We start from the raw sequence: 26,646 nt of genomic DNA, 5'->3' as shown, positions 1-26,646 counted from the left end.
GAAGCAATCAGTCCTAGACCTCTTCGCCACCATCTGGTGAAGAATCTGATTGTTTTGTTATATTTGATTGTTATGTTCAAATTACTTTTGTTATATTTGTTTTTGAAATTAATTGTTTTTTCTAATTGTTCATCTGCAAAACCGAAAAAACCGGGGTCCACTCTCAACGCTTTTACTAATGTGTGGAGTAAAACAATATAGCCAGGTAAGAAATGGTTCCTTTGCTGAATTATGTAAACAAAATACACCTACAGTTCATTACTTTTAGCTTTAACATTGGCAAAACGCAGTTTCAACTATTGGCACCCATGCATTCTTGTGTAATTTAGATATATGCACAGATGGCAGGTGTAGGTGGCAATGTTCCTAATCGATATGGGGCTTGGTGATACTCTTTTGTCTTTAACAGCTGTCTGTGTTCTGCATTTGAATTTTTGTAGGTTGATACGGAGTGCCTTTCATCTTCTTTTACTGAAAACTGAAATATTCAAGGTTCGTAGACACACTGGATATATAAATTAATTTGTGGAAAACTTTAGACTAATTGATGTAATTATGTAAGTAGGTTTGTGTTTAAATGCTTTCCTACGAGGGTCGCTCATTAAATAATGCCCCACATTTTTTTTCTCAGCCAATAATGAAGATAGAAAAGTGTACTTTTACATGCTTGAGATTTGATGTTTCTCGCGTTCGTGTACGGAGTTTCAAATGATTCCAACCAATGGCGGAGCTGTAGTGAACTGTTAAAATGGCGTCTGTGAACGACTCTCGTTACAAGCAACGAGCTGTAATTGAATTCTTTTTTGCTGAAAAAGAAACTGTGGTGAACATTCATAAATGTTTGTGTGCTGTGTATGGAAGCTGTGCAGTCGATAGGAGCACCGTTGGTCGCTGGGCTAAGAGAGTTAAAGCTTCAGGAAGTGAAGAAACCGAGCTCCATGATCTGCCGCGCTCTGGGCGTCCTGCCACAGCCACCACTCCAGACATGTTGAACCGCGCGGATGCCATTATTCGTGAGGATCGGCGGGTCACAACTCGACAATTGGCCCAACAGCTTTCAGTCAGCAATGGAAGTGTAATTGCAATTATCCGGGCTCTTGCATATTCGAAGGTGTGCGCAAGATGGGTTCCACGAAGTCTCACAGCAGACCACAGGATTCAAAGGAAAACAATTTCTTCTGAATTGTTGGAAGCGTTTTGATGCTGAGGGATCATTACAGGTGACGAAACCTGGATACACCACTTTGAGCCGGAGACAAAAAGGCAGTCAATGGAGTGGCATCACCCTCAATCACCGAGAAAGAAGAAATTCAAGACAACTCCCTCCGCCGGAAAAGTCATGATGACTGTCTTTTGGGACAGTGATGGGTTCATTCTTGTGGATGTAATGCCAAGAGGTGCGAGACGCGTACATCGGGACCCTGAAACCCTCAAGAAGCGTTTCCGACGAGCTCGGCCTCACAAGCATCCAGCAGAAATTTTGCTCCTGCACGACAATGCACGCCCTCACACAAGTCCGAGAACCCGGGAAGAAATCACAAAATTGGGTTGGACGGTGCTGCCCCATCCACCCTCCGACTTTCATCTCTTTGGGCCACTCAAAGATGCTATCCGCGGAACAAGATTTGAAGATGACGAGAGCGTGATTCAAGCAGTGAGGACATGGCTACGTGCACAGGACAAGAGCTGGTACCGGCAAGGCATGCACGCACTTGTTCCACGATGGCGTAAAGCCGTACAAGTTGATGGGGACTATGTGGAAAAATAGTATGTGTAAGGGAAACATTGATTTATATTGTCACTAAATTTCAGCCATCTTGAATAAATATATTCTGAGGAAAAAAATGTGGGGCATTACTTAATGAGCGACCCTCGTACATTGACTATTTGTGTGTCATTCTCTTGGTTCTCTTAATGTTCCATCTTTTAATTCAGATTTGCTGTAAAGGAACTCTTTAAAGTTGGGTTTAATTTTAATGGTACTGTAGTTTCTTCTTTACTTTAGTGAAATTTGTTATATTCTGATACCTGTGTTTCAATACTCCTTAGTACCAAGTAGAACACCATACAGAAAGGGGTGAGCTGTGTCTTGTGACAAAACCTTTCACAACAGCAGAAATTTAATTTTTCCTACATTATATAATAATAATAATAGTACTGGTTTTTACTTCCAAATATTTCTATTATTTCAGTAGTTGTAACTTTTATTCATTGTTATTCTCCTTTCCCACGTTTATAGGATAATTTGTCCCTTTGACCTGAACTAATTTGTGTGTATTTGTTAGTTAAGAAGGTGGTTGATGTTAAAATGCTTGACTAATTATAAATCCTTCTTTTATAGGTTATTCCTGCCAACTTTAGGTCTACTAGAATGGTAAGTGGAGTTAATTTCTGATTTTGTAAACTTATTGATGACTATGGTAGCATGATGAATAATTGAATTGGATGGCTGGGAACAAATCCCAGTGGACACATTTCAGTTTTGTGTTATCAACGTGTCAAAACACCTCTAGAGCCAAACCAAGTCTTTTGTCCAAAGGATGTAAGGAGATGGCTCATTTCTGAGTTCACGTGCCATGTAGTCTGGTTGAAGTTTACTGACATTTCAGAGTTACTAGCTTCCTCCAATCATGATGGCTATAAGTCACACTGATGATGAAGACAGCAAGTACATCTGAAATGCTGGTAAACTTCCATCGGACCACACAGTTTCACAACCCAGAAAACAGACGTCTTAACATCCGCTGTCATGGGTACCTCAAGTCCTACCTAAAGGAAGAATGGTTGCAAATGTGACCACTTGCGTTGTTTACGTGGAGCTCATCATTTACTTTCAAGTTGAATATTATGGTTGATCCTTGTGGAAAGACTTGCACTTTGTTCCTTAGGCAGGCAGAATTCAGAGCAATTAGAATATGTAACCCAGAAATCTGCCCACTTGAGAAGTGTATCTTCAGGCTGTGAGCTTACCATGATAGGATCAGTGTAATTTGTTATTTATCCAGCGAAACCCTCTGATGGGCACGATCTGTTTCACACGGAATGTCAGAGGTGTGAGGAGTGAGCTGGGCCAAATAAAGACACCTGATTCATTTTCTTTACATTAAGGAGAAAAGTACAACTTCAGTGATTGTAATATATACCTGCTGAAAATTAGTGTGACTGTTGGTTTCCACCTGCTCAAGTGTTATTAAATTATAACCTGTCGCTGAATGGAACATTTCTTTACTTAATGTCGCTGTTAAGTGGTTACCACTGTGTTTGGGAAGTTGTGAGTTCAAATCTTGAAGTTTTTCATGGTTGTGTTCAGTCCCTCTGGGCGAATGTCGTGATAGTATTTGAAGTAAGCTGTGACCACTTCCTTCCATGTCCCTCCCACTTTAGAAACCATTGTAGCATTTGATGCTGCATAGTTAGAGCTATCGAAAGTGTCTTCAAGTAAACTGGAAATAAATAATGAATATTTCTGTGTGTGTGAAGACTTCCCCTCCATATGTTTATTATTGCAGGTGACCGTTTGAAGATGGCACTTTTAGACAATATTAATTTCGTGCACTTCTGTTACTTTCTGCCATGATGACATTCAGTCCCACATGATGTTGGTTGGTGGTCATTAGGATTCTTGGGTAAGATGAAATGTTGGACTTCGTAAGCATGGCAGAGTGGCATGTGCATGTACACGTGTGGTTGTTTAAGGGAGAGGAAAGTATAAAATTGGAGGAGTTAGCATTTTACAATTATAGATGCACAGAAAAGTGCTTTGAGTTTCCCGTTTTATATTATATCCGTGATTTGTGTGATTTCTCGTTACTTATTCATAGGTGAGGCTGCACTTTTTTTTTTGCATATATGCTGATGAAGCAACCATCTAACTAACTAACTTACTTACTTGATGGCTTAGGGAACACTATTCATCACCATATCAACCCAAGTCTCCCCCGTCCCTGCCGTTGGCAATGAAAATCCAATCGTCTTCATCTCCTGTGTCCCATGGATCCTGCCTGATGGTATCCTTCCATCTTCGTATGACCATCACAAACAATTTCTGCATGTCAACTTTGAAGTCTGCAGCAGCACTGAATGGGTTCATTCACAACCCAAGTGTAAATTTGCTTTGTCGTTCTGATAGCTTTGTTCTTTATTGCACTGCTTAGTGGTGATGAAGGCATTTTGACTGTAGTCGTGTGTGTCTCTGGTGTATGAACTGAGGACGCTTCTAGATTTTACTTGCATTCTGCTTTCTAATACATGAAGTGTGCAGTTGAGTATAAAAAATTTTCTCTGATTTAAAAGTGTGTTACATATTTCCATACTGGTGACATTTGAGGTTCTCATGGCAGCAGGTAAGGAAATTAGTGTCCTCTGGAGGTTGCACCATATAGTTTGTTCGAAGTTTGGCAACATTTCAGACGCACATTCGGCCTTCTTTGCTCTGATGATGAAGGCAGCAAGCACCTCTGAAACGTCTGTGGACTTCCGCGATGCTACTTGGCACAGTGCCCCAGAAGACAGTTATCTTCATATTGTATATTGTTCTCTCAGTTAGTTGAGAAAATGTGGTTAAAGGAATTGTGAGATTTTACAGGCATCTTTTCCTTACTTTCAGACAGGCGATCGGTTTATTCGGCCGCTCTATGGCAACAGATGGCGGATGAAGTTTGAGATGAACACAGTAAGTGTTTTCATTGAGTTATGATTGTTGTGAGTTTTTAAAAGTAGTGGATAGATGAAGTGAGTATGCTGTGCTGAGGATGAGATCAATTTATGTTCATGACAGTACTTTATCAGATATGTAAATGAACCTTTATCCACAAAAATTGTTTTCTTCTTAATTGACTACCATTGCACTGTACAAAAATGTTATCAGATTATCAACTTGAGGACATAAGCAGTGCTGTATGCCCTGTAATTAATTTACTTTTTTTCTGTTTGGGCATGGAGTTAGTGTTTCATACCGTCATTTAAAACTGCTATTTGTGATGTACTTGTATAGCTCACTTCCCATCAGGTCTTTTGCATGAAGTTGTCAACTCCTCATTGTCTATAAGCTTTATGAATTTCTCTTAAGATAAGCAAGTTGTAGAAATGTCACTGAAATTTGTGTCTGTTTTTAAATATAGGAGTCTGGCCAGAATGGATTTACTACGAAAGAGGCTCGTGAAAATGGTGGCGGAGGGAGTGGGAGATTGGCATACACATGTTTGCTGATAAACGAACTTCTTGGCGCCAACATTCAAGATCTTAGAGACCAATGTGATGAGAGAAGAGCGCTCATTCCAGGATCAAATATCTTTTCCTTGTCACCACTTAGTGCACAAAGCCAAAAGTTGCTTAGTGCACCGAGAAGGTCAAGGAGGAAAATATCACCAATACCCTACAAGGTTAGTCATATTTTGTATTAGTTTTAATCTTCAAAAATCCACAAATGAAGTGTCTGTTGTGACTTCGTGATCAGCTGTTCTGCCAACACAAGCCACGAGACAGTGATAGAGTGTTTATTATAAAATAGTTATAATATTCTTCTTCTTTATATTAAGCATTGAGAGTTTCATGTGCTGTACTACATTATTTGAATTTTATGTCTTTTCTGTTGAAGATGTTGGATGCCTTTTATCTCCAAGATGACTTCTATCTCAATCTTATTGACTGGTCTTCAGAGAATGTGTTAAGCGTGGGATTAGGAACTTGCGTATATCTTTTTTGTGCAAGCACAAATCAGGCTGGAAGGCTGTGTGATTTATCTGGAGATGGCACCTCTGTAACTTCAGTTGCATGGAATGAACACGTAAGTATTGGCCAGACTATTTTTACTCAGGTCGTTGAAAAGTATTTCTGTTAAATTTGAATTTTGTTGTAAGATTTGAGGTTTTCACAGCGGTGATTATGAAGTTTTCTGTCTTCTGGGTTGTTGCGCTGTATAGTATTCATCGCCTTGATGACGGAGGCAGCACGCCTTCAGAAACGTTGGTAAACATCGACCATACTACACAGCGCAACAACCCAGAAGCTAGAAATCTTGTATTTGGTTATTGCTGTGTTTGTTGTTAATCTTAAAGTATGTGTTGTGCATAAATACATTATTAATTGTATAGGAAAATTATCATGTAGTGCGTAATGTTGATGCAGCTTATGGTCACCCGTCACCAGAATACTATGTGACATAATTGTTGGTTTACAGTTGACACATTTGTTTATTGGAGAGCAGGTCCTGATATTAGGTGGCCAATATTTCTTGAGCTTTGCATAGCCTCTTCCGTTTAACACTGTACTACTGTGCTTTTTTATACCATGTTATTGGAGTTTGTGTTCAACTGTAGCTAACATATGACTTGTAGAATTTGTGTTTGAAGTTAGAGCAAAAGAAGGGCCCGTTCTTATACAGCAACATGGGATCAGGAAGGGTTGTTATCTGTTGGAGTAGACTTTTTATTGCCTGTCATAAAGTAACTTTCCTCAGGCTTGTCTCATGCCCTGTAAGTCTGTGGACTTGTGTTCTGAATTCTGAAAGTTGCCAAAGTCCCCATTTTGGCATCTTGTTGTTGCTGCTGCAATTCTGCTTCTGCTCGTCTTCCTTGTACCCATCTCAAATCAGTGTCAACTGCTAGCCCCATTTCTGTGGGTGCTTTCTGCTTTTCATTTTATGTTTTGTGTCCATGACAAAGGAAACACCTTGTTATTTCTGAAGTTCACTGTTGTGTGCATTAGAAGAAATCTGAAGAATTTGGATTTCTTGTTGCAAACTTCCTGGAGGAAGGTGGAGAATAATTGTGTCCTCCACCTGCCAAGTGAGGGAGACCAAAATTTTAGTGGTTTGTCTTATAGAGATTTTTGTTGTGAGGTAGCCATATTTATTTCAGGATACATGCATTTGTCTGTATAACTTTGGCTTGTGGGTGTTTAGTGTTAACAGTAATTTTTGCAAACATTACAGTTACACACATTCAAGGTGAGTATGAGATGGGGCCAGTTACGAGGGCGTTATTTATATAGGCTACTCCATCCATGAAGACTTGCAAAGAAAAATGTATTTGTCTGTATTCTGATGTACCATGATGTCATAATTTTATATAAATGAAATGTTATTGCCATATTCTTCAGCGGCTGTAGATAATAGGTAAGAATTTGCATATTCTGACCAGGAAATGTTACCGAACAGATAACACATCAAATCACCTCTGACATAATTTAGGACTGACTCTTATTATTGGACAAATTTATGACCTGGTGTATTGTATTTGTAGGGAAATTTGGTAGCAATTGGCACACATCATGGCTACGTGCAGGTCTGGGATGTTGCTATAAATTCCCAAGTTTATGAGCTGCTGACCCATCCAGACAGAGTTGGATCGCTTGCTTGGAATGGTGATGTTGTGTCGTCAGGAAGTCGGGATGGACTTATCTTACAATGTGATGTGAGAACTCCTAGTCTTGTGCCAGAGAGAAGGTTGCTTGGCCATCGACAAGAGGTAAGTAGGAAATCATTTAAGTGTTATTACTGCAAAACAGATGTAATATTTTTCTGGATTGTTAAACCATGTGGACTGACATAGATACCAGAGTTTTGGAGACACATACATACAGTCTCCATCTTGAGCTCTGAAGATAAAGACATTTCATCTCCGCATCGCATCATGACCCAGAAGAACAGCATCAACATCTTCACCACGGTCAGAACCTCACATCTAATATTGTTATTATAGTTAGAGCTGAAAAATATGTTTTAAATTATTGTCATCAATTTCAATTACTATAAATATCCGTTGTTTAAAGGTTTGCGGCTTGAAGTGGTCTCCAGACAAGCAGAGCCTGGCATCCGGTGGCAATGACAATCGCCTCAATATTTGGAATCTCCATTTGGACTCACCTGTGCAGACTTACACTCAGCATTTGGCAGCAGTGAAAGGTAGGAATCATTGTGTTTATCATCCGCATTTGTGACGGATTAAAATAAGATTCTATGAAGTGAGTAAATATTGTTATTATATTGTCACGTGTTTGTGCAGTCTTTGATGCAGGAAAAATCATGCACTTAAAACCATAAGTGCTGGAAGAATAAGTAAATTTCTTCACATTTCTCATCTTTGCCTCAGCCATTCTCTTTGTTTATTTTAATATTCTATGCAGCAGGATGTATCAAACTGATCATTTGGACACAATTCTTAATATACAGAAATACATTTTTTTGCACCTATTGCCTGGTCCCCGCACCATCGTGTACTCTTGGCTAGTGGTGGAGGCGTAGCAGATCGGCATATTCGTTTCTGGAACACGCTCACAGGACTACCAATGCAGTGTGTAAACACTGGATCTCAAGTCTGTAATCTCGTCTGGTCTAAACATTCCTCTGAACTGGTAAGTTCCTTGCATGTCGATGTGATCTGCAATTTGTACTTGGAACGATATTGTTGATAGAAGTAAGATTTTTTTTTTAATTTTTTCTTCTTCGGGTAGTGAAGTATTTGTAAAATAGAAGATTAAATTTAAATATATATTGTGTTCACCTTAACATACGCAAAAATAATTTTGAAATGCCATTTGCCTCAGGCATAATTTATAAAATCTGTACATTTGTACTTTGATGAAGATTGCACTTAATGTAACCATAATATTATAACTGCGAAGTCGTCTCCACTTGGGACGGTTCCTTACCTTCACCCTGTGTTGGCAGTGTAAAAGGGCCAGCTTTACATCGAATAAGTTTTCATTAGGTTAATACTTGTCGTTTACAGAGGAATTAACAGGGTTTTCATTCATCCACATCTCTCAGATTTTGCTTATGAACTGATGTCTTCACATTTTCCAAAAATAAATTCTTGGGAAATGAAGTGTACTGTACCCCCCACTGTGGTTCAGAACACTCAGTAAACTTTAGGGACCGTTTTGGTTGCGGTATGGAATCTGCCCTGTGGTTGCCACAGACTTGCCCAGAGTTAGCAGAGACATTGTAAACCAGGAACATTTAAATGATGAAGAGCTGAATTTTCCTTTTCCTAGAATACCTTTGGTGTGCGCGATGTACCAATGCGTGTTTCCTAGGCATTTTTGAGTCCGTGCAGAGGACCTGATAAGTTTTCTTTGTACTACCATACACTTACAACAATAGACGTTTGGCATGTAAAGTACTCTGTTTGAGGCTACTCCATAATTGTACTCTGCAATCTGTAATACCAACATGACATGGTACAAGTTGTGAGGTAGCTGGATTACGATCTACAGTGACGCCAATATCCATTATCCTGTGCATTAACTGATGATGTCATTGTTTGCATCATTACCTGTTAATGAGAATGGCTGACAAATTTTCAAGGAATTTGGTATGGATGTTATTCCAGATTGTTACTTTTGATTCTATGTTTTATGGAAATTTAATTGTTTGTTGTAGGTTAGCACCCACAGTGACTCTAAATACAACACACACATTTGGAAATATCCATACATATCACGGGTTGCAAATCTCACTGGCCATTCATCTGGAGTGCTGTATCTTGCCATGTCTCCAGACAGAGAAGATATTGTAACTGGCGCTGGGGATGAGACTCTGCGATTCTGGAAAGTGTTCAGTAAAGATCGTTCACGGAAGGTAAGATGTTTAACTTATTCATTGGGAGGGGGAAACTTGTATCTTGTAATGTTAACATTTTTTAAGGTTACATTTGTAGACATTTATAAAAATGTTTGATGTGATTTTTATCGCTTGTTTCAGGAGAAGAAATCAGTCCTAGACCTCCTCACCGCCATCCGGTGAAGAATCTGATTGTTTTGTTATATTTGATTGTTATGTTCAAGTTAGTTTTGTTATACTTGTTTTTTCAAATTAATTGTGTTGATTTTTTATTTTCAAATATATGGTTAGATAAGACTCATGTTTACTCTTTAATGCCATATACCCGGAAGTACATGGTTCTTAAATCTCTTTATAAGTAATCAGCTATTTAGCCTTTTTATATATATGTATGTGTATATATACAGAGTGAGTCAAAAGTATGTTTACAAACTTTATGTGATTGTACTGGTAGAATGCATGCCTGATGATGCGAGGAAACCCTGTTGCGTATGAATGATACCGTCAACCTTGTGTACATCGTGCTCGGGCATGTGTGGAGAATGGAGGAGCAACCTTTGAGCATCTGTTACAAAGAAACATCCCTGTCCTTATCCTTGGCAATAAAGGCATACATTGAGACTTATTTTTGGCTATTATTTTGAAAAATAAGCATTTGCGGCCACATGTTCATAGAAACATTCTTTCCTATTTTTGATCCATTAATACACACACACAGTTTGTAAACATACTTTTGACTCAACCTGTATATGATTGTTTTTTCATTAAATTGTGTTGTATTTTTAATTTTAAATATATTGTTATACGAGGCGCGTCCCAAAAGTAAGTTTCCCACTCGTCCCACAGCTAGCAAACCTTATATTGAGCGAAGCGACTGTGCGTACGTGATAGAGCAATGACGTAGCATGGCGCATGCACTAACGGTACTTCCCGCGTTCTCACAGTAGCATCATTGCAGCTGTTGAAGATGGAGGTTCTTATTCCAGCTCCCGCCGACTGTGAAGTGCGGTCAGTGATAACGCTAGGCTGCACACGGCTCGACGGACAGCAAGTCTCCTGCAGGAGTTCAGCTGGGAGGTGTTTAATCATTCACCCTACAGCCCGGACCTCGCTCCCAGTGATTTCCATCTTTTCCTACACCTCAAGAAATTCCTGTCCGGTCAGCGTCAGCGTTTTGAGAATGACTGAGAGGCGGAGATGGTTGTCACACAGTGGTTCCAATCCCAGGCGGCAGACTTCTACGACACAGGTATTCAAAAGTTGGTCCCACGGTATGACCAATGTCTCAATTCCGGTGGCGAATATGTTGAAAAATAGCTGGACACTTGCTGTATCTGTTGCAATAAATATTTCCATGAAATTGTGTTTTGTTTCTGTAAACGGCCCCAGGGAAACTTACTTTGTGGACGAGCCTCGTATATAAGACTCATCTTCACTCTTTTAATGCCACGTACCCAGAAAGAAGTACAAGATTCATAATTCTTTTGATAAGTAATCAGCTTTTTGTTCTTTATATATATATGTATATATATTAAAAAAATTAGTAGAGTACTAATGTTTGAAGAAGGAAAAGGAAATAAGGATCTTACCTCACAATTCTTCATTGTTTCCTTTCACTTTTGTCTTTTATTATTCGTTTATTTCTCAGACAAATCCTCATTTGAAGTGATAAAGGGCCATTATCAACCACCCATACCTGCTGTACATGGAGTGTATGTATTGTAGCAATTATCAGCCGCATTATTCCATCATCTTGTCTGTGGTCTCATACAGTGTGTCTCACTAAATGTGGAATCCACTGTGACACTTGCCAGTGCAGCAGCAGGAAGCAAACTGCCAGGAAATGAGGTGGTCACAATTAGAACATAGCCATCACGGGTTTTAACTTACATGGGACTCATATGGGCAAACTGTTTAATGTGATTTCATATTAGACCTACATAAAATGATGTAAAAATGCACCTGTTGATAGGAATGTGAATCCTTTATGTCGTGCATTCATGGCTTAAATATATGTTTGTTTTCACAAATGTAAACGGTGTTGTTTACTGGTCACATTTGGTGCCCTGTGCCAGTGTAATGTTTGTTATTCTGCACTTTGAAAGTGTGCATTCTGTCTCATAAATGAAATTCTTGGCCACACCAGGTAAAGTTGAAAAGTTGATAATTTACTCATTAAGTTCTTGCTTTGTACGAAAATTAATTGAAATAACTGTTTAGTTCTTGCAGATATTATAATTTAATTTGCAATATTTAATGTTCTTCTGCTGTTGTGTGAGTTAATGAGTTTACAGTATAATTAATTTTCTACCTTAGAGTAAGCTGTCATCACTGAAATACGAGGGTGAGTCAAATGAAAACCGTAAAACTGAGATAAAAATTCGAAATATCGCGCCATTGTCCTATAAGTTGGCAGACATGTTACCAATGCTATAAAGAGTATCCTATAGGTGGTAGTATAATGCAGACAAACATATCGCCATCACAGTGCCAATTTGAAAATGGCTGCTCCACTAGTTACGTGCATGAAAGGAGAACAACGTTCTGTAATTCGTTTTTTGATCAGTGAAGAATCTTGAAGAATCATCTTCGACCTGCAGTCAGATCAAAGCGACGTGGACTTTTGACTAGAGGTGTCCTTGACATGACAATGCTCGGCCCCATACTGCCCGTGCAACAGTTGTAACAATCCAAGAATTGCACATCTTCCACATCCGCCATACTCACTATACCTAGCTCCAAGTGATTACCACATGTTTGGGCCACTCAAAGAGGCGATGGGAGGAAAGAAGTTCCGTTCTGACGAAGAGATACAGCAGGCGGTGCATGAGTGGTTGCGCAGACAACCACAAGAATTTTTTTCTAGAGGAATCCATACACTTCGTAAACGCTGGAGGGCCTGTAATGAACGAAATGGAGACTATGTAGAAAAATGATATAGTTGTGTACCGCTTTCACTCAATAAATTAAATTTTAAAAAAAATTTACAGTTTTCATTTGACTCACCCTCGTATAAGCCTCTTTTGTTACCTGTCTTAAAACTCTTAGAATGAGATTTATTAGTAGTGCATGGCATTAACTTTATTCTCTGAAATCACCACTTTATGATCCAATAAAATAGTCTCAAATATCTTTGGAATAACAGAATGGAATGGCTATCCTCTGAGGTACAGATTTTTTCCTGTGAAGTTCAGAATAAATTTCCATTTTTCAAATTTCAACATATGACATATATGTTTATATGTTTGTTTCACGAGATGTGACAATTACATCCCTGAAATGCCCCATAAAAGCTGTGTTTAATTACTTGCCCAATAATGGTTGCTGTTATGTTTGAAGCAGTCTTCCTGCATACCAATACACTTTGTGAAGCGGTTTATCCTCTGGTGGAAACGTTTCTGTAACTCCTCTTTAGGAATGCTTTTCAGGGTGGCCATTGCATGTCCCTGAAATTCTGTGGCCCCTCAAATGAGTGTTCAGTTTTTGGCATAGCCAGATGTGGTGAATGTGGTAGATGGTCCAGTTTCAACATCAATTTCTGGCCTAAAACTCGTAGACAGCAAGTGCATCATTACCAAGGTCATTGTCACGATGCGTAACTTTCAACAAAATCAAAGTGAACAGTTCTCTTGCGATCGAAAGAGAATGAAAAGAGGAACAAAATTCGTCTTCGCCTTACCCTCCTGGAGTCCTTTATGTCACTGGCAGACACTCAACATTTTCATGGCAACAGCACCTTCAACCTCTGTCAACACCCGCACAGTAAGATAACTAAAATAATTTATGAATATAGGCCTGCAGTCACAGAGTTGAAGCTTGCTTCTGAATCACAACATGCCCAAGAACTAATTTCTGGTTGATGATTGTGAGGATAAAAATGAGATGAATATAACACAGCATGTCAAAATCAATTTTCATTGCCTTAGAATTCTTTGGTACACAGTCCCATTATTATAACTAACTAACTAACTAACTAGATGGCTTACCGAACCCGAAGGTTCATCACCGAATTAACCAAAGCCCTCCACCGGACCCTGTCCTGGGCCAACAAAATCCAGTTTCCTTCAACTCCTATCTCCCATAGATCCCACCTGAGATTATCCTCCCATCTACGTCTAGGTTTCCCCAGCGGTCTCTTCCCCTCAGGCTTCCCAATCAATACCCGGTGCACACCTCTCGTCCCATCCATGCGCGCTACATGCCCCACCCATCTCATTCTTCTTGACTTAATCACCCTGACAATATTGGGGGAGGAGTACAGATTTTTAAGCTCATCATTATGCAGTTTTCTCCATGCCCCATCGTCTTTTCTCCTAGGCCCAAATATCCTCCTCAACACCCTGTTCTCAAACACCTGCAATCCGTATTCCTCCCTCTGAGTGAGAGACCATATTTCACACCCATACAAAACAACAGGCAAGATTATTGTTTTGTATACTTTAATTTTCAGGTTCTTAGAAATCAGACGGGAAGACAAAATATTTAGCAAGCATTTCCAGAATTTAATCTCCTCCTAACTTCCTCATGAGTGTCATTTTGATTTGTTATTGTTGTTCCCAGATATTTGAACTTTGTAACCCTTTCAAAGGACTTATTAGCTACCCTAAGATAATTCTGTCCGCCTGTCTTCTGATGACGAGATACTAACATGTACTTAGCTTTTTCTGAATTTACTTCTAGCCCCACCTGTCTACTAGCCTCTAGTAAAACTTCTGCTTTCCTCTTTAATGTATTTATTTCATCATCGTCAGCATACATTGTGTGTCACAAATATATTTATTATATTTCTTTGAAAATGTGAAGCATACCATAACCACTTGAGGTACTGCAATGAAATAGTAAGTCTGTGGGAGGAGAATATGCTGCACCCCTAGTGCATGGGTCTGTGGTGCGAGGAATCTGAAATACAATTATTTATGGGTGCTGTTTTCAAGAACAAAGTGAATTTACTGATTCTTATTAAATTATTTTTAAGTTCAAAGGAATGGAAGAGTTCCACATGAATATTGTAGACTTACTTCAAAGTTCTAAATTGGTTTAAAATTCAAATTGTCCATACATAATTTGTTGTGTATTGCAAATGAATTAAAGGGGGAAAGGCAGAATTTAACTCAGCATATTCCAGATTTAAGTATTGACATGGAAAGGACCATTATTACAAAAGTTACATACTAGTAATACAATAATCTGTCCTGTTGATTACCAACTTTCTATATTTTTCTAAATTACCATATTTATCCAAATACCACATGTCCCCAAACAAGAAGTGCCCCTAAATTTTATAGCACTTTAACTTTTTGAATGCCATCATTTTTTCTTCATGTGCATTAGGAAGCTTTTGTGCAATACTGATTTGCAATCTTGCACAGAAATCATAGTAATTTTAATTTTAGAGATGTTTTTAAACCAACATTTGGGAACAAGAGTTTACATGAAACTAGTAATGATAATGGATTATTAGTGCACGTCGTAGGAGCAACCAATATTGATGCTCTTATAGGCTCAAACGTATTTGCTAAGACTCTTGTGAAAAATTTCTTTAAGAAGTATACTAAGATTAATCCACAGCGTGTTAACGAGTTTGCATATAATTTTGAGAATTTAGAAGTTGATTCGCGTTTGGAAATTGCTTTTGAGGGTAAACCAAAGGGATTTGCCACTCCATCATATAAAGTTTTACAAACGAAACCTCAACGGGGACCGTAGTGTTTGAGGTAGAAACAAGGATCATTGAAAGATTCATTGCGCCAGGATACGAGTACGAAGATTTAGAAATCGAGCGTACCGATTGTTTGCCAAGTTACGGAGGTGTAAATCATTTGACAGTCAACCACCCAGCAAATCAGACCACCTGTTCACCAGGGACCTCACAGAGTGGAATTGAACCTGTGAGTCATAAGAAAGGGAAACGTCGAGTGTCCAGGCGACCCACATACAGAGGATATGAGGCGCCTGTTCAAAGATCATATTACGATCTTCCTAAACACTTACACCGAGAGAAACCTCAATACATGAACTTAACGTAACCTTGATTTTACGCACAGGAATTTAATAAGCAGAGAGTGATAATACATTTATTTTCTACATTTAAAGCTTTTCCCCTAAGTACAACCGTACAGCTGCCAGAGGTTCTGAGTCAGTCTGAAACAAAAGAAAGACAAATATTAATTTTCAAAAATGGCAACTTCAGTAGTGGGAGAAATAGAAATTTTAAGAGAACGTCTGGAAGGACTACAGACTGCTCTAACACGAAATTTGACTAAGGATGTGTCATTAGTAGCCGGATTGAAAGAATGGTCTGGGGACTCAAAAGGAAGAACGGATTCACTCAGATCGAGTCATTTGCCAAAGTCAGCCATTGGACTGAAGTGGATATGGCGTTAGTAGCTAAATCAAAGCTACAGGGTCTGGCACTACAATATTTAAATGGAAAAGAAGAATTATTGAAAGATTCATGTCCATATGGAGTCGTAAAAAGGCTTTAATCGAGAGATTTACAGATAAACTGCCTGATCAGTATCATTACACACAGCTACAGGACGCTGTACAGAACAAAGGTGAATCTGCCGAGATATTCGGAGATCGTTGTAGGAAATTATGCCTAAAAACGGTATGGAAAGTTGATGACGAAGCCATCCAAGTGATTTTAAATGAAGAAGGAGAACGTAGGTTAGTGGCAGCCTACATTAATGGTTTACGGGGCGTAGTGGGACCAGCATCTAATTTGTCAAGTTTACTAGGCCAAATTGCGTTGAAATTACCACGTGATGTTTCATTGATTACGAATACAGAGATAGATAACATGTATATTTACTATGATATTGCAAAAGTACAAGCCTATGCTACAGAAAATTCTATTCGATTAGTAGTACGCATTCCATTACGGGGCGCTGATCGAGCAATGTCATTATATAAGGTAGAACCACTACCCACCTTCTCTGCACTGTTGAATAGACCTATGCAACTGGAACCAGAAATGAAATATTTCGTAGTGACGGGAAACAGACAATACTACGCACTGTTGAAGCAGGCAGACATTCAGGATTGTAAACATGGACTTTTGACTATTTGTGATGCTACATTTCCACTCATTCATAAACGAGTTGGATCATGTATGTCAGCCTTATATTTTGGGCAGGACGAAGTCGCTCACGATTTTTGTCGAAAACTTATATTAAGACCAAATTTTAAACCCGTCTGGATATATGCCAAAGGGAAAATGCCTTTTTGGGTATATAGCTTGCCTACTTCAACTCGTGTCACAAAGACCTGTAAAATCAATGGAACTACCTATAGTAAAGATATGTTACTCAATGGAGCAGGAATTCTCCAAGAAGATACAGTAGGGCCCCGCTTTTCGGCGCTCCGCTTTACGGCGATTCGCTAATACGGCGCTCAACAGCTGAGTCAGAGAAGTGCATCCGGCGCCATTTTATCGTCGCTGATTCAGTCTGTTCACAGCGTTTGTGCGCTCCGCGTCTCCGTATTTCTGGCAATTTTTCAAAGTTATTACAAACTGTATATTTATATAATATTTTTGTGTTACTACAGTGAAATTACAAAGACGTCTAAGGGTAGTAGCGATAAAAAGAGGAGTCGTAAGCCTCTTACTTTAAATGCCAAGTTAGATATAATTAAACTTCGTGGACAAGGCATGTCTATGGCCGAGATAGGACGTAAGCTAAGCCTAGCTCGCCAAACTGTTAGTACCATCGTGAACGCTAAGGAGAAAGTGTTAAATGAAATTAAAAGTGCCACACCAATGAACTCTAAAGTCATAAGAAAGAGAGATAGCCTTATTGCTGACATGGAAAAACTTTTAGTTGTGTGGATTGAAGATCAAACGAGCCACAATGTGTGTACTACTGATATTCATTTTATTTCATATCGTTTTCTTAGGCCTAGCGCTATTGTGCACTTACTCTATGATAGTGTAACATCTTATTAGGCTATGATATGCATTTGCAAGTGAAAAAAGGCAAAGATCCGCTTTACGGCGATTTTCGCTTTACAGCGGGGGTCTGGTCCCTAACCCGCCGTATAAGTGGTGCCCTACTGTATATATATATATATATATATATATATATATATATATATGATAGGCAGTGTCGGACACTGCCGCAGTTATTTTCGTGAAAACGTCAATCGTGTGTAGTATATTGAAATTAAACAAAATATTTGTTTTGAATCGTTTAATTCATTTGCAACTTACATTTATTGAATATAGGGTAGTGGTATGAGATACATATGGCTTTGAAATTGTTTGAATACCTCTTGCAAATGTCAAATCTATACAAGTTTTCCCTTGCGTGGTTGGTTTGTCCAAATCATTCACTAGTTCAAGTTTAAAGAATTTCTGAAGGTATGCACGTAAGAGTTCTAAATTTTCGTCACTAGTTTTGAAATCGCCCATCAATACGAGCGGTATGTCACTATTACATTCTCGTTCGAATGTCTCTGCGTATTCACTGTATTTTATCAATTGGCTTATGATGAGCAGCTTGATGTCATTATAAGAGAATCCAGGGTGTATATAGATGCTTACCAAAATTATTTGATGATTGCTGGGTATAGTTTATCTTTGTTATGGAAATTTCTCCAATATGCGACCTTACACGCAACACTTCCTCGAAATGTGGCAAGAGTTTGTTTACAACTGGGCTACACGACCATTCTAAGTTCTTTGGAATTTTGTGCTCTACGCATTCGTGCCCGATTTTTGTAATTCTGGTTGTACTTTGCCCTCATATATCACGACATTTTAAGAAAATCGGGAAATTTTCAAACTTTTTCAAATTCACAGCCTCGTATCTTTTTGAGTTTTTGAGATACACACTTAGAGGCCAGGATGAGTTGTAACATATACACTACTCTTCAAAACAACACTTGGTCCACTCGGATCGGATAATTAGTCTCTGAGATATGAGCCCGTTTATGGACACGTGTCGAATCCGGAAAGTCAGAAATCGTGGGTTCAATTTGCGCGTGCGCATTTCTCATCTACCTATATATCCTTACATTACTTTACATTACATTCATCTATCACAGACCCATCTGAAGCCTTACTAATTCAAGTTAAATAAGCAATGTCTTAATCAAACTCATCTCAATTGTAAAGCATGTATAAAGGAAATATTCAGAATAAAGCCAATATATAAACTTCCTTTCCGTATAGACGTATTTACGTCAAATTCTCCGGAACCATGGTTCCACTGACAACTTTTTTAGTTTCATATTGTAGACTGTAAAAGTAAATGTACATTCCAAGCAATCTACCTATACTGTACCATTCTTAAATACTTTTGCTGTTGTCCAAATTTATCATCAAAATTTCTACAGTCACTTATTACACATAAACAAAAATGTATGGCAACTGCAAATACAAATACAGGTCATAAATGGTGACAGTCATTGTCATATTTTTTTAATTAATGACTTACCAATTTAGTAACCCTTTGGGGCATTACAGCCTCAGGTTCCAGATTTGTTCACATTACCATGTTGCTGGCTGTTATCATGCTTCTACTTAAGCAGTTTGAGTATTTCTTTTTGCATATGGCACAAGAAATCTAAATATGATAGTGTGCCATCCAAGCCATGATCCTCCACCAGGAAATGTTTGAACACCTTCTCCATCTTTTCATCTTGTCTTACCAGTGTTAACTAGAAATATATTAAAAAAAAACTAAGTAAAATGTGAAATGGTTCTGAAAACTTTTTACATGATGTGGAAATAACCCTTTTGGTAATAAAATCATGTACGAGGCGCGTCCTCAAAGTAAGTTTCCCACTCGTCCCACAGCTAGCAAACCTTATATTGCGCGAAGCGACTGTGCGTACGTGATAGAGCAATGACGTAGCATGGCGCATGCACTAACGGAACTTCCCGTGTTCTCACATTAGCATCGTTGCAGCTGTTGAAGATGGAGGTTCTTATTCCAGCTCCCAGGCGGCAGACTTCTACGACACAGGTATTCAAAAGTTGGTCCCACGGTACGACAAATGTCTCAATTCCGGTGGCGAATATGTTGAAAAATAGCTGGACATTTGCTGTATCTGTTGCAATAAATATTTCCATGAAATTGTGTTTTGTTTCTGTAAACGGCCCCAGGGAAACTTACTTTGAGGACGCGCCTCGTATAAAACATTACCTTTGTTAACTCAGCCTTGAGTCTGTGAATCCTCTACCTTGCTGAACTCCATAACACCAAATTCAACCAATGGACGAGTTTCAGAGTTAGTTTCATATACCTCCCATTCTTGCAACCCCATCTCCTTCTTGGTATTCCAAACAAATATTTCCCAAAAGGTTTCCTTCTTAGGTACATATATTTTATTGAAGACTTCATATTCAAACACTTGTAATTTACGTTCTTCCTTCAGTTAAGACACCACAATTTACTAATTTAAAGACAGCAGAAAACATGCCTATATAACAATCTTAAAATTACAGTAGAAAAACACTGGACACTAACCCTCATGCATCGATGTCTCTCCTTGCGAACAGAATCAATGACGAATTTTATCCTTGCTGAAAGTGCGTTATCTAGCACAGGCAATGATGTACTATCAGTATCGATGTGCGCAGCTGAATGAACACCAAACACATTCTCTACCCATTTCATATCAACATTTGACCCAATCCACAAGACTAAGTGGAAGCCATTATCTGTAACAATGAACACAGAAGACAAATGAAATGTTATTCTCAACAGGCCTTTTACTATTCTACTTGATCTGTATGTAGTTTAAATACATCATATAGATTTTTATGGAACTTAATATGTGAAGTCACTGGAAGCTACCTCAAATTTGTACACTTTAATTCCATACAATCAGTAATACGGCAGACTCTCGATTATTTAGGTTAGTTAGGGAATATATATTTTCCTGGTTAATTGAAACCCTGGATAGCCTACAAAATGAAAAGAAAACATGCAAATGTAAGAGATATGTAAGTTTATTTACAGAAACACTACTTAAGTTTTGAATATTTACTAGTAACAGAAAAGATTCTATAATATTTAATACAGTACATACCAATTATTTTTTAAAAAATAGGATTCCAATGGATAGTAATAACATTCTATTGTCACAAACCTCAGGCTTTAGCAACAACTGATTTATGTTAATACGTCATTGTTGTATTTATGTATATATTTTAAACATTCTAACTTTTACAATGGACTTTCTAAATTTTTAATTTTCATTTAAACCAGATAGAGCCCAGTTAACCTGCCCTGGATAATAGGAAGTTTACTGTACCAACATGGCTGTCTTGTGAACTTCTGCCACATGAAATCTATATTTAGCTTTCAGTTGAGTTTATGCAACTACTTAAATAATAATAATAGAGGTGTGAAATTTGATATGGGAAAATCATAAACAACTAAAACACTTTATTTTGAGATTACATCTGACAATTCTTCTTCCTTGACTCTACAACCCAGTTGTGGGTCTTCACCGCCTCCTTTTCGGAGGTTTCCTAGTCTTTGAAGTGTGTATTTGTTAGTAGTAAGTGACCAGCCCACTGCCTCTGCACAATTTCTACTCAATCCTGATTTGACTGACAGAGCCATCTAGTAGTGAATCAGGAGACACTTGCGTGAGAAATGGCAGCTGAATTTTGCTTAGAAAACATCTTGTTCATGCTCGTAAGGTTCTTTTACAAGCTGTAAATTTATGAAATGGGACTGCCGGCTTTACTTCCCCTCCAAAGGAAGTTGCGCTACGTCTTTTTATCGCCCTTAAAAATCCATCAATTTCAGCTGGGTTTGAACCCACGAACCTTGGGTCCAGTGACGAGCATACTAACCACTAGTCCACCGAGAGCAACAATGAATATTATTAAAAAGATATAATTAAATAACACTTCAACCCTGAAAATGGAAGCAACATGTTCATCTGAAATGTTCGTAACCACCTACAAAACTACTTGGTATCACACATGGCATAATGATTAATGTGACATAATCACTGATCACACAGTAGGTTCTTACTCAACATGAAACTACTGCATACTAATTGTAATTATAAATACAATCGCAATCAATTATTAATATCTACTACATCTGAAAACAATGAAACAATATCACTGTAAATATCTGCTGTTCTGTTTTTCTGTTTCTTGTTCATGCGTTACAACCACTTAAAGGGCATCAAACATGGTACTTCCTGTGTGCACTGCTGTGCTAGTACTAGTTGGGTATCCACTGTTCACACTGCCATTTCAACACTGGCTTCGAACCAGAGTTTCAATACTCGTGATCAATAATTTTCTGTCACTGACTCCACACTCTCACACAATTACTTTAACAGCTACAAATTCACTTTTTTATAAAACCAGCACTGTTTTGGTCAATTACCCCACGTTGCTAGTTGAGTCTACTGGTTTCTTGATATTTTGTAAAGGATTACTCGATCCTTTTAGAAAGCTGGGTGTATGAAAGCATAGATTTATGTGCATGCCAGCTGGCTACTTGTAATCTGCTATGCAAGACTGCAGGGGAAAAGGGGGAGACCTCAAGCTGCTTACTGTGGCGTCATGGCAAATACTCGTCACATTAATATGCCATTCCTGCAAGCCTCGTATTCAAATACAACAATATTCAAGTCAAGTATGATTTTTTTTTCAAATTGCCAACATGGATGGCACTTTATTATATTAAATCATGGACCCTAATTAACATACATTCAACAAGAATGGAAGCTCTTCTTGAAACAATTAATGATGTCCACTTTCCTTCAAATTCTTCTCTAGGCAGAGGCTACCAGAAATTAAAATGACCATACATTTTAGTGACCTGTTCGTATGATGCCGATGTTCTTCATATGAAAGCTGTTACATGAAACATTACTACAGTTTTCTCTCCTGGAATGAGTCTTATTTTCAAAATAATGTTTTACATAGAGTAAGACACCACATTTATAAACAAATACACCAAATCTCTGTAACAATAACAAAGTTTGGGATCTGTTTGAGTCAATCAAGTGTTTATGTACTTGGAATTCATTTCAGTTTAAACGGGAAATGATTTTTAGTATCATAAGATTTCAGGTTTTCACAGTGATAACTGATGACAGAGGCAGTGTGTTCTTCCACAATGCTGGTATCTACAAGTCCATGCAGCATTGCTATCCAGATGACAAACATCATAATAATATAATTAAATTTTCTGCAAAGTACAAAATTGGAAATTATGATGATACGTCATGGTTTCACATTTCTAATGGAACTGTTGCCAAACTCATTTTAGATATCTACATACATGTTTAAAATTGTAAGTACTCACCTAACAAGTACACACCGTCATTTCTAATCTTATCTGATGAGCAGGGGATGGAAGATGGCAGTTCATCAGAATCAACATCGATATCATGAAGTGGGATAAGTCGTGGGTAAAAGAACTCAACAGATGATGGAATATCCATTATTGTAACTGCTTGCATTAGAAATGATCGGTCATCGATAGTCATGTCAGATCCTGTAATCAGCATATTCACAGTTATTAAGAAAACACTTTCAATTTCCACAATGGCCTTTTAGTCTGAAGTTACATAAAATTCATGTACCATACTTATGAGCATGGACAAAACATTTGTTTTGTTTTATAAGAAAAAATAAGTTTAAGCCTGATGATATGACACCCATAAACCCACAATTTTGATATACATATTATAAGATATTACTTCTTGGGTAAGTTCACATGATTAATTTCAACTATTTATTTTGTTTTCTATATTCAATTTTCATTGATAGTTTGAAACCTTTACTTCACAGTCCATATACAAAACATTGACATCACTACGAAATACGAAATACAAACATATTAGTGACCTGTGATACTACAACGAATGAAGAAACAATATAAAGGACAAGAACATCATAAGAAAAATGAAGACTAAAAATCATTAAAAATCAGTAAAAAATCAGTAATTTAGTGATAAGTTTAAATACATAACACCTGATGATGGCTATATATAGCCGAAACATGTCGTGTATGTTCCACATGTAAATCGAGTACTCGATAGGGAACGTAAAATGATATTATAATCTTTTAATAATATTATATTGTGATTGACGGCTAATTTTAATATATTTTTAATACTATACATATTATACCCTGAAAAGAACTCTGTGGGTTTCAGTCTCAAGACTAACATGACCTCAAGACAAAAATTCAACCACATGTTCATATTCTTCCACTGTAAGTCTACTATTCATTATGTAATCATCCTTTTGGTATGTTCTGGCTGGCTGTGTGACACCCACAATGTTTAGATTCAATACTTATGTAAAGCTGTAGTTTATAGAAGTCAAAAACTATACAGTATACTATACAAAACTGCTGGCTAATATAGGAATAAATTGTATCTGCACACTGAGACTAATTAAAGAAACTGAGGAAACATTAAAGACCACTCACTGTGCCCAGAAAAGAATTTAATAGTTCATCATATTACATTAAATTTCTTAGGTAATAGAAAGAGAACATATCTATGAAACAGAGAAGGGAATGTAAGGTGAAATACTGTAATTTTGTCATTTACAATTTTAATTCCCTCTGATAATAATTTAAATGGTCTAGGTTGTCAAACGTGTTATACGGACCTTCTGTGCTATGGGCTGTTAGTAGAACCAATAGGTATGTGGCGGTTCCATACATCTGCACTTCACACTTACAGCAAAGGCTGCCATAATATTACTGCATGGGGACGTATACTAAAAACATGGCTGGAGTAATATTACAGTGAATTTTGTTGTTAGTTTGGCCTGAAAAGTATATTATTGCTCCTATACGTCTTGCAATTCATCCACTTACCACCACACGCCAGTATTTCACATATTACTTGTAAAATACTGAATAGTCAAAAAAAAGTACTATTTTTTTGAACTGGTCATAACAGCTGTTTAACGCTTGGTTGCTTTGTTGTCATGAGATAAAATATTGAAGAAAAATGTTTGAGAAGGATTATTAAAGATTTTTAGATAAAAAAAACTAACAGTTCTTTTGTAAACACTGATTCAGATAATAACAAAATTGTACTTAGTTTGCGTTCACTTTTACTATGTAATGAGATTAACTGACATTCCACAATTTTCACAAACTACAATGCCCCACATCACAATTTATTTTCTGTCTTCATTCAGTGGTTTTCTCTGGCCTGTGGAAAATTATAACAAATAGTGAAAATCACCCAGCCCACAGAGTTACACCCATACCCACTGCACTATCAATGTAAATGTTAACCTAAGCACATGCTCAAAATACATGTACTAACCTGAGACTACATCACTCTTGAGAATGCAGTAAACATAAAGTGGGAGAAATTCCATGCTCACAGGCAAGATAAGCTGCCTTTCTGATGCCCGTCTCTCACACTTCCTGTAGCAAGCCAGCATCTGTGCACACTGATTTACCAGGTTTTCTTTGACTGATTTTCGTGATGACTCCAACAGTCGGAACACAGCTATTAGATAAACAAACCAAACATATAATAAACAATAAAGGCCAACATTCAATGAGTTCTTAAGAATATCTCCACATAAATTTGAAACCAATATCTTTCTTTCTTTCTCTCATCCTCTTTTACCCATAGGTGTCAAGGTTTTACTTATTTTATTGATCTATTTGGACAATGGTAGGACTCCTTGGATGAGTGATCAGCCCGACGCAAGGCCTCTACCTATACAAACGCGGACAGACATCTATGCCTTGAGCAGGACTCGAACCCACGGTCCTAGCGGCCAGGCACATGAGGTCCATGCCTCAGACCGCGTGAAACCAAACATAAATCATAAAAATCATATGTGATTCCATGACCTGGAGAAAATTTCTATTGCAATGTTTAAAGCTACCTTCCAAAACATTTTGTGGTATTTACATTTTTTTCAATTAACAGATAATGTCCAAGAATATGCTTCAGGTTCTTCACGCACCTACGTCAAAACCTTTAGACAATCTTTGTCATGATTATCTGGCTCTTCAGCTTTAGACCTGCTAGCTACACATACCAGAGTCCTACTTGAGAAATTGACAGTCACTTAGCTGAATTAGAAATTCCCCCCATTTCGTGCAACTTGGAGGATGACTGCAGTGTTAACAGAAGTCTGCCACCAACCATACTCTACAACTGTTTAATCAGTACGCATCCTTGTTTTCTAGATCTTTAGCATCCAGTTTAGTAATATTGTTGCAGAAATGTCTGTATGTCCCTAGTGGTGTCTTCACTTCAGGCTGTCTGTCTAACATTTCTATACATTTGCCATGTCCAATTTGTATGCTGCATGCCCCACTCCCACTCATCTTACAACAATTACAAATGCTAATAAATAATGCATAACAATAAATCATGAATCACATACTTTGTTTGGCAATAAAGTTAATGATGGTACCCTGGTCGCAGCGTCGAAAGAAATCACGCATCTGTATGCACTTATTGAGTGACAGATTCAGGATGCGAATTCGTCTCTGACCCCCACATGATGTATACAGCAAAGCGACCTGAATATACACTCCATCTTCTTTTGTAAGGTCATCTTCATGTTTTATTTCTATGGTGAGAGCCTGCAACACAGTAGCACTGTTAATAATTTTACATCAACTTTTTTACCCTGATGGTTGAAGAGAACTCAGATCTCATACCAATGCTCGGACTTTATGGTCTTTAACTTCTACAGTTACTATGGACTCTTGCTAAGCAGGTATAAATAGCACAAACCGGTAGGATGGGGTTACAATCTTCACTTGCAGTTAATGAATAAAGTGTACTAAAAATGCAGCACAAAGTAAAAATAATCACTGGCATTTTCTAAGTTTAAGAATAATTTATCAATTTTTAATACTCCATATAACACAACTTTTTCTTATCTCACCCATTTTTATAAAAAAAAACAGTATTAAAAATACTTAACAAGAAACAAAATACCTTATACTGTTGGACATCTGGAACAGTACTAAATATGTTATATTTGCAAAGAATTATTTCCTCATGTGAGGAATTTTGGGATTCCCAAAAAAAGGTCTTTAAGCTTGAGATGTAGTTACAGAGTCTGCTGTATAACCAAATTTCACCCGGATTTT

General features: G+C 37.7%; 2 protein-coding genes across 11 annotated transcripts in view; one reads left to right on the top strand and one right to left on the bottom strand.

Moving 5' to 3' along the window:
- Positions 1-14,672, top strand: LOC147874321 (fizzy-related protein homolog). 6 transcript variants are annotated; one of them, XM_087345501.1, is made up of 12 exons: positions 37-205; positions 441-492; positions 2,342-2,374; positions 3,510-3,626; positions 4,607-4,672; positions 5,121-5,381; positions 5,597-5,785; positions 7,242-7,466; positions 7,771-7,903; positions 8,171-8,352; positions 9,383-9,580; positions 9,704-11,814. In XM_087345501.1, exons 5-12 carry the CDS (start codon positions 4,652-4,654, stop codon positions 9,743-9,745), a joined length of 1,251 nt encoding a protein of 416 aa, XP_087201627.1. In that variant the 5' UTR covers positions 37-205; positions 441-492; positions 2,342-2,374; positions 3,510-3,626; positions 4,607-4,651; the 3' UTR covers positions 9,746-11,814. The 6 variants fall into 6 exon arrangements, with proteins under 6 accessions (XP_087201624.1, XP_087201627.1, XP_087201628.1 ...); XM_087345498.1 differs by lacking the exons at positions 441-492; positions 3,510-3,626 and having other exon boundaries at positions 1-66; positions 100-205; XM_087345502.1 differs by lacking the exon at positions 441-492.
- A 918-nt stretch (positions 14,673-15,590) lies between these two features.
- Positions 15,591-26,646, bottom strand: part of LOC110833937 (protein transport protein Sec24C) — a 33,785-nt gene continuing 22,729 nt past the window's right edge. For 4 of the 5 annotated variants that reach the window (XR_015534258.1, XR_015534257.1, XR_015534260.1 and 1 more), the window contains 6 exons: positions 25,929-26,130; positions 24,845-25,033; positions 22,855-23,046; positions 20,038-20,231; positions 19,003-19,225; positions 15,591-15,703 (listed from right to left, as the gene is read on the bottom strand). Coding sequence is in view for 1 of the 5 variants with exons in the window: in XM_087345442.1 (XP_087201568.1) it covers positions 19,085-19,225; positions 20,038-20,231; positions 22,855-23,046; positions 24,845-25,033; positions 25,929-26,130 (918 nt within the window). In the remaining 4 variants the exon portion in view is untranslated. Of the gene's footprint in view, positions 15,704-17,739; positions 19,226-20,037; positions 20,232-22,854; positions 23,047-24,844; positions 25,034-25,928; positions 26,131-26,646 lie in introns of those variants that run through there. The other variant, XM_087345442.1, reaches the window with a different exon arrangement.

This window comes from Zootermopsis nevadensis, unplaced genomic scaffold (genome assembly GCF_977971745.1).
Source record: "Zootermopsis nevadensis isolate Lab colony 2312 unplaced genomic scaffold, Znev_1.0 Znev_ptg000009l, whole genome shotgun sequence".
NCBI lineage: Eukaryota > Metazoa > Arthropoda > Insecta > Blattodea > Termopsidae > Zootermopsis > Zootermopsis nevadensis.
Note: the sequence above shows the minus strand (reverse complement) of the source record. Positions and strands in the feature narration are given on the sequence as shown.

Excerpts from the sequence above, each read along its gene's own strand:
- LOC147874321 (XM_087345498.1), top strand. The coding sequence starts at position 179 with ATGTGTGGAGTAAAACAATATAGCCAG. Across the intron at positions 7,904-8,170 it reads GCATTTGGCAGCAGTGAAAG|AAATACATTTTTTTGCACCT; the intron begins GTAGGAATCATT and ends CTTAATATACAG. Across the intron at positions 8,353-9,382 it reads CTAAACATTCCTCTGAACTG|GTTAGCACCCACAGTGACTC; the intron begins GTAAGTTCCTTG and ends TGTTTGTTGTAG.